The sequence below is a fragment of the Fukomys damarensis genome, unplaced genomic scaffold (assembly GCF_012274545.1).
Source record: "Fukomys damarensis isolate Sample0158 unplaced genomic scaffold, DMR_v1.0_HiC HiC_scaffold_21, whole genome shotgun sequence".
NCBI classification, from domain to species: Eukaryota; Metazoa; Chordata; class Mammalia; order Rodentia; family Bathyergidae; genus Fukomys; species Fukomys damarensis.
The window spans coordinates 32,096,952-32,107,116 of NW_022900933.1; the positions used below are offsets into that span (position 1 = coordinate 32,096,952).

Consider the following 10,165-nt stretch of genomic DNA (forward strand, 5'->3'; position numbering starts at 1 on the left):
TTTTTTTTTTTTTTTTTTTTTTGGTACTGGGGATCAAACTCGGGTCCTTGTGCTTGCAAGGCAGGTGGTGGAACTGCTGAGCTAAATCCCCAGCCAAGTTCATATTCTTTTTCACATCATATTCTCTCAAAAACTCTGAAAGGCCGTCAGAGCAGGTGTTGCTGGTCCCAGTTTGCTGATAAAGAAACAGAGAGTAGCGAAGAGGGCAGGAAATAGGGCACGGTGTTCTTTGGAAAGACAGAGGGGCAGGCTGCTTAGGGAGAGGTGGTTGCATGAGCAGGCGTGCAGTGGCTGCTCTGGCCACTAACTGGGTGCCCGTCCAGTGATGTTGGCAGCTTGTGTTCTGGTGACTCACCTACATACCACAGTGACTTACACAAAACTGAATGTTTTTCATGGCTTGTTGTGGTGCAGGCTGACAGGATACCTCTCCTCCACAAGGTCCTCAGGGAACCAGGCTTCTCTCACTTTCTTGCTCCCCCATGCTTGAGCTTTTCTTTATCCACATGCTCCTCCCCCTCAAGAGTGTGACCTGGAAGTTGAATATGCCACTTCCCTCTTGAGTCTCATTAGCTAAAACTTAGATATATGGCTGTACCTAGCTGCAAGGGAAGCTGGGAAATGCAGTCTTTACTCTTGGAGGCCATGTTCAACCTAAGTCAGAGGTTCTGTTATTACGAAAATAGAAAATGAGCAAGGAGAAGGAGGCAAAGAGGCGAGGTCCTCTTTGGCCAGTTGTCTAACCCTGAAATCGCAGTCCCTGGCTTGGCAGTTGGCCTTCGCTTGGGAGGGTCCTGAGGGCAGGGACCAGCTATGACTCCCTTCCTCCACTGCCACATGTGCAGGGCCCACACTACTGCCCACTGCAATGTCTGGCAGTTAGCCAGTGCTCTTTTTGTGTCATCCCTGCCCTGAGAGCCACCTACAGGGCCAGGATTTGGGTGAAGTGAGACACTCCCTTTAGGGACACAATGTAAGGGGCACCCTAAAATCTCAGTAACCAAGATACATTTGTATGTGTGCATATACACATTTTTTTAATTCAGTGGTTTTTAGTATATGCACAAGGTTGTATTTCCTAATACTCTAATTTTGAACATGTTCATCACCCCAAAAAGAAACTCTGTCCCCACTAGCAGTCACTATACATTCCCACTTCCCACCATCCCCTGGCAACGCCAGCCTGCTTTCTGTCTCTAGATTTGCTTATCCTGGACATTTTCTATCAATGGAATCAGGCAGTGTATGGTCTTTTGTGGCTGGCTTCTGCCAGAAGATAACATTTTCGTGATATCATCACATCCTGCCACACATCACTAGTTTGCTCCTGTGCATGACCATGCAGCCTCCCATTGTACACATGGACCCCTCTGTCTGCATTTACCAGTTGATGGGCATTCGGGCTGTTCTCACTGGTTGGCCATCACCGAGACTGCCGCTGGGAGCTGCACACAAGTCATTAGGTGGAAATATGTCTTCCCTCTCTGGGATATATAATTTAAGGGGGAATCTCCGGTCATATGGCAACATGAGTACTACTTTAATGAAATATTTTTAAACAAAAATTACTGTGCAAATCCACGATGAGCAAGATGCCAACATTTTAAATAAATACAGGCTCACTGTGCAACAGAAGTGATTGCTTCTAACCAGCCCATAGTTTCTGGGCCCTGGTGTGTTTATGAGCACTAACAACGGGGTGCAGACAAATTAACACAGGGTTTTACACGCAGTGGGGTTTTTTTTTTTTTTAAATTGTAGAGCATTTGTTAATTGTTTCTCCACCTGGTTCTACCTATGGGAGGATATTATGATAAATACCTACAGAAGACATGGACGTGACCCAGGGAGGCCACGGCAGGAAGATTACAAGTTCAAGTCCTGCCTGTGCAACTTAGCAACTTAGCAAGACCTTGTTTCAAATAAGGGCTGGGATGTAGCTCAGGGTTAGAGCCCCATGCAGTTCAATCCCCGGTACTACCAAAATAAAACCTATAGAAGCACACTTTCCCCTTTTGTCTCAGGCCTCAATCTGTCAACGTGGCACTGGCTGCCTGTGTCATTTCACTTATCCCTGGCACCTAATTCTAAAACCTCTCTGCCAAGGTTAGAGGAGAAAAAGGACCTCCCCTGGCCCACAGCCTGTGAGTGGCGGAGTTGGGATTTGAACCCAGGCCTACGGCAGAGGCCCAGCCTCTCACCTGTATCGCTCAGGAATTCAGAATTTGGCTGGCCATGGGACAGTCACATGAGCTCTCTGAGGTCTTTTATGCAGGAAGGTGGGCAAAACACGGCCTGCTTTATCTGTTTTGAGGAACAAGGAGAAGCTGCATCTTTGACTATGGAACGTGTTCTCCCCCATCAGCGGCTCACCTTAGGCTGCAGCCATGACGCCCACTGAAGGAAGCACTCCCTGGTGTACCTAGGAGCTTGCCAGTCATGCCTCAGGTCCCCTATGTGTGAAAATTCTATTTTATAGCTAAGGATTAAACAAAAATGGGTCTGCTCCAAGGGCCAGCTGCTTCTCCTAGACAATGAGTAGAATGGAACTGATCATGTTTCCTTCTTTGCTTTGGCCACAAGGAAACTCAAAGTTAATTTTGTTACTCTGCGGGAGCAGTTGTGTAGGTTCTTGCTTATTTGTGTTTTTATTTTTCATATAATTCAGTTCCTCTTGTAATTTATATTTGTCCTGATGTTTACTCTCTCTTTTTTTTTTTTTTTTCACTATTGCAGATTGAACCCAGGGCCTTCACAATGTGCTACATCCCCAGCCCTTTTTTATTTTTTATTTTGAAACAGGATCTCACTGAGTCCCTAAGTTGTCCAGGCTGGACTTAAATTTTTGATCCTCCTGCCTCAGCCTCCCAGAGTGCTGGAATTACAGGTGTATGCTACCACACCTGGCCTGCAAGTTTACATTTTTATTTAGACTTTCCTCTTTTATCGGGTCCATTTCCCAGTGGCCACCAAATGCTTTGTAAAAGATGTCAAGTAGGAGTAAACTTTTTGAAAGAACCATGAATTGCTGGCATGTGTTGGGCTGACACATGGGGTTGAGACCACAGTGATGCCTCAGCCCTCTCAGGGGTCACACGCAGACCTGGTGGTGCCCCTTGAGTGCAGCCTGAACCCTGGCCTCCCCATGTTAGGAGTGAGAAGCTGGGTTGGGGACCCAGCGTGACCATTATGCAGGCTGCTTGGTCAGGCTCCCTGTCCCCGTGTCTCACAAGGCAGACCAGGATGCCGAGAAGGACCTGGCCCACGCTGGCCCTGTTGGAATTCGGCCCCTTCAGGGTTAGCCCTTGGTTCTGTGCTGTCCCGGGTGGTCTTCAGGTACCCTTGGACCCACCACTGCCCTACTCCCTGCCCTCTCTCTGTCTCGGTGGCCACATCTGCTGTGCTCCTGAGTCCCGTGAGCCTCTCTGCCTCAGGCAGAGGCACGAGTTATCCTTCCAGCCACTTTCAGGGAACCCAGCCTGGAAAAGCTGAACCTCACCGAGTGTAGCCGTGTGCTGCTGGGATCTCGGGCTTGCTGTGTGATCAGGAAGAGCTGTTTTGCAGCTGGGGAGGGAGATGTGGTCAAGGATGCAGGGAACCTGCCCAGAAGGAAGGCAGGGCTGTGAATCAGTGTGATGTGAATTTGATGACCAAGTCACCCTGGGGTGGGACCACTTTCTCAGTTCCTTCTTCCAGAACTGAGTGGGCAGGGGGCTGAGTCCACCAAGCACCCTCGGTATCCTGAGAAGCCTGGCAGAGTGGGAAGGGTCCTCTTCCGGGCTGACCACCCAGCATGGCAGGGGCGGGCTCCCAGAGAGAGCTCACTGCCCTCTCCTTCCTCCTCCTCCATCCAGGGAAGCCCTACGGGGCCGACGACTTCCTGCCCGTGCTCATGTACGTGCTGGCCCGCAGCAACCTGACAGAGATGCTCCTGGACGTGGAGTACATGATGGAGCTCATGGACCCGGCCCTGCAGCTGGGGGAGGGTGAGTCTCCATCCCACCGTCTCACACCCCCGACCAAGTGGCCCCACCGCCGCCTCCAGTGCCAGACCTGGGCACATGAAGGAGGCTAGGAACCCTCTGCCTGCCCGGCCTGGCGGAGCTCACAGACCCTGAGCACACTGGTAGGAGAGGATGTCACCACTGCTCTACCAGAGCTGGAAAGGTGGGAACCCAAAGGGAACCCATGGTGTGTTACCCAGCCAGCACCATGTGAGTGGGCAGAGGGGGGCTTCCCAGAGGAGCTGAGCCGTGAAGGATGAACGGGAGCCCACAGGTGAAGAAGAGGAACTGCTTAGAGATGAAGTGGTGGGAGCGACAGTCAGTTCTTAGATGGTGGCCCCGGGGGACACTCAGCCCCTGCTCATCCAGCCCTGGCCGTTGGTGGGAGGAGGTTACTGGTGTCAAGGGGCCCTGGGTCCCGCTAAGATGGGGGGCTGCTGTACCCCCCTCAGTTTCCGTTCCCCTCTCCTCCTTCCCACCACTTCCTCCTCCCACTGAGCCCCAGCCACCCCTCCACCAAGAAACGCTGAGGCACAGCTGACCCAGCATGATCTCTGAGGGTGCCCTTGAGATGTCAGCCTTGAAGAATGGAGGAGACTCCTAGGCCCCGAGGGTCCCCTTTGGCCTTTTCGGTTTTTAAAAGTAGATGACCTTCTTTGCGTGTGTTCGTATTTTTAGTATGTGCTAGAATCCAGGGTAAAAGTCTGATGCAGATGACTCTGTGAGTTCTCGGCAGCTCAGGGAGTGTCGAAGCCACGAGCTTTGCCATCATAGGTCACTCTGGCTTGTGGCTCCAAAAACCCTGGAATTAACTGGGTTTTCCTCTTTAAACTTTTCCTAAAGTTGTGACCACTTGTCTTCCAGGAGATCTAGGAATTCAGGAGAAGCCAGACTTCTGTAGCCCATTTCTCTACCCAGCCATCCACTTATTCATAATCCACCCATGCACCCGTTCTCCCATCCACTCATCCACCTATCCGTCCACCTACTTCTCTACTCACCAATCCATCCATCTACCGATCTGTCCATCCATGCAGTCATCCATCCATCCATCCACTGATATATCATCCATCCACCCTCTCCTCCATCCCCCCATTTGCCAGCCCGTCCACCATCCACCAGTCTCCTACCCCCACCCCTGCCACGCCTGCCAGACCCTGGCTGCAGTGTAGGGTGAGGCAGGCAAGGCCAACAACAGCCACATGAGAATGAGAGAGTGCCTCACCCAGCACCCTGCACTTTGGGCCTTCACCTCTCCGACTTCCTCTTAGTTTTTACCAGCCCAGAGCATGCACATGGCAGTACCCAGGGGCTGAGGAGGTGGGCAGAGGCCCCCAAGCCCACTGACCTGTCTCACACAGAAACCCTAAGCACCCTGTTCCCTAGGATTTGTCCTGAAGAGGGACAGCAACTTGTCCAGACAGTGCACCAGAGTTAACAGCCTTCATATTTAAAAGGCTCTTCTTCATCATCAAGAAAAGCACTATTCATCCATCTCTCATCAATTAATAGGTTCCTGGGTCAGGGCCACATCCTCTCATTTAGCAGCTCTGTGCTCCTTCTGGCCAGGTAACAGTGAAGTTTTATATGGAGTTCCTTCCATTGGGAAGAAACAGACCTCAACAGATTTTTTAAAAACAAACAAGATAATTTCACATCCAGCCAGGGAAGCCCAGCACTCCATGGCTGAGGCAGAAAGATCACAAGCTGGAGGCCAGCATGGGCTGTATTGGGAGTTAGATGTCAGAAGCAGTAGGGAAAGCTGATGAGGCCTGGATACCCCTGCTTCCACCACTCTGGGAAATCTCAGGCAACCAGGAGACCTGGGTACCTGCTGGGCACTTGGGTGGAGCCAGCTCAGCCTCTCCTGCAATGTCCTCACGGCCCACGGCCACTCCCCGGGCTGGCTCACCGGTGGCCATGCCAGGCTGGTATCTTATTAGGAGCAGTGGGCTTTTCCAACCTAGGAAGAGATTAACAAAGCTCCAAAACCCACAGTGGTGTTGCCCGCCACCTAGCGGTATGAACAGGGACTGCATGTCCTCAGGTAAAGGGACGCTGCTTGGAAACCAAACTAGCAAGAAGTCCCTGGCAAGGCCTGGAGCGCCTCCTTTTACCTAAGAGGGTGAGGAGCCTTCTGAACACCTCCCCGAAGTCACATAACAACCACTCGTTACCCTCACACTACTGTGCCCTGCACCTTACCTGTGTTCAACCCATTCACTTTTCATACAGTATGGTTTGCAGATGAGGAAACTGAGGCGTAGAGGAGAGTAGCTGAGTGGCCACCAAGGTCACAGGGAGAGGCCAGGTGCTGCCTCTGAAAGGAATGTTCTCAACCAGCGCACAAGCACAAGGGACAGCTCCTGGCCACTCCAGCTCTGAGCTCAACTAGGAAGGGAGGCACGGAGTGACTTAGTGGCTCTTCTCTGCTTAGGGACATGAAGCCAGTTTCTATGTTAGCCTTGCTATTCTTATTTCAAAAAATGTCTCTGTCCTGCACTGCTGTGAAAGGGTGAGTGAGCCTACAGCCACCAAACCCTTTGTCTTACCCCCAGCCTCCAGCTCGCAGGTGGGAGTGTCCCTCCCAGGTAGAGTCTGTGGGACTAGTAGGCAGCTTCAGACACTGCAGCAGGCACGCTTTGGGCTGCAGGCAAGCACAGTGTAACTAATAATGGCTTGGACCAGAGCCAGGGATCAGTTTGTCCCTTACATCATGAAGACCAGCGTAAGCAGTCCATAAGGCAGCAGCTCTCCCTCAGTCGTGCCTGCAGGGAATCAGGGAATCACGGACTTGGCTCTTTGCTTCTCTCCTTAGTGCACGGCCCTTTGTCCTTGTGCCTGTCCCCTTTGATCACAAGACAGCTACTGTGCCTCTGGGCTCATCTCTGTGTGGCAGGCAAGAGGGAGGAGGCCAGGCAAAGCCAAAAGGACATATCCAGAATGTCCCTTTCTAAAGGCCCCACCCAGAGTGTTGTGTTCCACTCGCATCCAAGAGCAGAGCAAGGCCCCTGTCCTGTCCTCCCAGGGAGTCCTGGAGGTGAATATTTTCAGCCTGGTGTTACTTCCCCAAGTGACAGTAGTGGCATTCACTTAGTGAGGGAAGGGAAATTGGATTGGGTGGGCCCCTGGCAGATCTGCCTCTTGGCAAAAATCACTGTCCTGGCCCTTGAGGGCAGGAGAGAAAGGTCTGGCAAGGTGTAGAGAAACCCAAGGAAGCAGCACCATGGAAGTGGGCAGTGCTGGAGGTCGGAGAGGGCAGAGCACAGGGCCCTCCTTCTCCTTCTCCTCCCCCTGATCACAGTGTGACCTCCGCCAAATCACATTCCCTGGTAGAATTTGGTCTCTCCTGTTTAAAGTGAGGGACTCAGCAGGGTTAGGACTTCTCAAACTTTTTAATCAAAGCCTCTAACAAGCCAAGGGCAGTGAATGAAGCATCCATGCAAAATACCACGTTTGACCTTGAGACCACAGGTGAATTTTGCAGTTTAAAGTATTTTGAAGCTTCAACGACTTCAGGCAACATTAGTGATTAAAATATGCATGAATTAAGAAGGTAAAAAGCAATGGAAAGCTGAATAATTCAAAATTTTACATATTTAACTCTTTAAAAACATGATGTCATCAATGAGAATTCCCTCTACATTTTTTTGGGTTTTTTTTTTTTTTTTTTTTTGTACCAGGGATTGAACTCGGGTTCTTGCACTTGTGAATCAGGGGCCGGAACCACTGAGCTAAATCCTCAGCTCATCCTCTACACCTTTTAAAAATCGTTTTTAGCTGGGTTTTAGCTCAGTGGCACCGCGCCCGCCTCACAAGCGCAAGGTCCTGAGTTCGATCCCTGGTACCAAAAAAAAAATTCATTTTTAGAACATAATATATTTGCATGGCTCAAAAATGTAAAGCCCACACTGTTTATGATACGCAGTGAGAAGTCTCTGGCCACCTTGCCTCCCAGTCACTCCTTCCTCAGCGCTGAAAGCATACACATTTCTGTTTCCTTTAAATTTAAAAATACTTAAAAACTCATTTTTAAACTGCACTTTAAAAATAAGCAAGTGTTTCATGGCAAAGGGGAAGTTCCAGGCGGGACTGCAATTTAGGGGCTTTTTGAGGCTTTGGAAAGGGCAAAAGGGAGAAGCCAGCCTTTGAAGCAGGGGACTGCTTGGCAGGTGGACCCCAACAAACAACCCCCCAATGGGGGTGGGGCTTGGAGGGGTGGGCGGGGCCTCGAACATTGGTGGCTGTGGTCGGGCAGGCTTGGGTCAGCCCCTCCCTTTGGGGGTGGGCCAAGGCAATCCTGGCTCAGCCCCTTCCTTCAACCCCTGCAGGTTCCTACTATCTGACCACCACCTATGGGGCGCTGGAGCACATCAAGAACTATGACAAGATCACAGTGACCCGGCAGCTGAGCGTGGAGGTGCAGGACTCCATCCACCGCTGGGAGCGGAGGCGCACGCTCAACAAGGCCCGGGCCTCGCGCTCTTCGGTGCAGGTGTGCTTGGGGCGGCTGGGAAAGGGGGTTCTAGAAAGGTACTCCCACATGTCAGGGGTCTACTCGTGTTGAAAGGCCGGCGACAGGAGGACTGAGACGTTTGTCCAGCACTCCTTGGCACTTCCGGTGTCCCAGCGCCCTGCCAGCCTGGAGATGTGGTGACCCCTGCTGATCTGCGGTGTTGCCCGGGACCCAGGACAGAGGCTTCCTGCGAGGCTTCCACACCTCTCCGCGCAGGCTGTGACTCGGGCCTTCAGGCCACACTCCTGCCTCCTCCTCACTCCTCCCTCCCTCCCACACACCCCAGGTGAACAGGTCCAGTCACTTTCCCTTCCTGGAGCATTGGGCTCAGCTCCCCCGCTGCTCAGCCTCCACCCAGGCTGATATCTCTCCCCTTCTGCTCCAGCAGCCCCAAGCAGCCGTCCTGACAGCCACACGCCGCTCCCCACAGGAGGGCAACGTCCTCCTCTGCCTCCCTATTACATTATGAGCCACACCATGTTGTAGCCTGGCTCACGTGTCTCAGAGGCCCCAGGCCCAGGGTCTGGGACAGAGCGGAACTGCCCTGTGTGGAGAGTGGAAGGAATAAGGCCAGTGGGCCAGACACCAGTCCTGAACCCCACTCCTCGCTTTCAAGATGGCCCGTCTATTTAAAGCCCAGGCCTGGGAGGCAGGGGGCTCAGGTTGTGGACCCAGCTCTGCCCTGAGCAATCCTGGCCCCTCTCTGGAACTCATTTCCATATCAGAGTCGCCCAACTGGAAACCAAAAGTTCAGTTAGCTAAGCTAATTGTCCCTGCCCCTCCTCCAATCAGCCGCACTTTGAAACTGGCTGTGTGGGGAGGGGAAAAGCTCTGACTTGAGTTCTGTCACTTTCCGTGCTGGGAGTTTTTACACCCATTTCAGCGTCCCTCACGGAACTTGGATCTGGAAGGAGACATCTGCTCTCCCAGGCTGTCACGAGGGGCTGGCATGAGCCACCTCAGCCCACCACTGTCTGTGACCCCTCCCAGCACACCCTTACCCCAACAGCTCTGGGGCTGTGGGCGCTCTCTGGTCTGAGGTGGCCCGGCCGCTCCTCTTTCTTGCCTCTGCCCCGTGGTTTCCAATGCTGAGCCAGGCACAGCGTCCAGTGAGCTGGACCGAGAGGCACCCTCTGCCCTCACGACACTGCTTTTGCACCCCATGCCTTAAATCCCTTCCGGGGCAGGGTGAGTGAAGGGCTCCAGGGTCGCCTGAGGGATCCAAGGAGAGCCCAGGCAGCCACCAAGATACCGAGAAAAGGGAGGTTGGGCCTTCCCTCCCGGAAGAAACGTGCAGGAAGGAGCCTGAAGCTCTCAGTACCCTTCAGCCATTAGGGTCACACTGCCTGGTGGGCGCTAACACCTTGGGGTAGCTGCCATCGAGCCTTCTGCTTGCTGCTACCACTCCGTCCAGCAGGAGGCAGCTCCGCACTCGTGCTCCCGGATGCCAGTGGGGGACAGGGGGGCGGGGGGGGGGCGGTCAGCGCCGCCAAGCGGAGGCTGGAAGAGGTCTCAGTCACACAATCTGTGGCCGCAGAGTCAAAGACAGGAGGGTCATGGACCTAGGCCACTGAGTCCTCTTTCCAGGGCTGGTGGAGGTGGTGATTGTGCTGTACCCGTGTGTGTGTGTGTGTGTGTGTGTGTG

The 10,165-nt window shown here is 52.8% G+C and overlaps 1 protein-coding gene and 1 long non-coding RNA gene across 2 annotated transcripts in view; one reads left to right on the forward strand and one right to left on the reverse strand.

Annotated features, from left to right (window-relative positions):
- Nucleotides 1–1,132, reverse strand: part of LOC104851853 — an 8,292-nt gene extending 7,160 nt beyond the window's left edge. The window contains exon 1 of the long non-coding RNA XR_004518331.1: nucleotides 356–1,132. This is a non-coding gene — a long non-coding RNA (uncharacterized LOC104851853). The remainder of the gene's footprint in view (nucleotides 1–355) is intronic.
- The window catches only part of Rin3 (Ras and Rab interactor 3), a 97,285-nt gene extending 87,507 nt beyond the window's left edge, over nucleotides 1–9,778 (forward strand). The window contains exons 8-9 of the mRNA XM_019205252.2: nucleotides 3,855–3,986; nucleotides 8,336–9,778. Of these exons, the coding sequence (XP_019060797.1) occupies nucleotides 3,855–3,986; nucleotides 8,336–8,571 (368 nt within the window). The 3' untranslated portion in view covers nucleotides 8,572–9,778. The remainder of the gene's footprint in view (nucleotides 1–3,854; nucleotides 3,987–8,335) is intronic.
- Nucleotides 9,779–10,165: the final 387 nt, after the last annotated feature.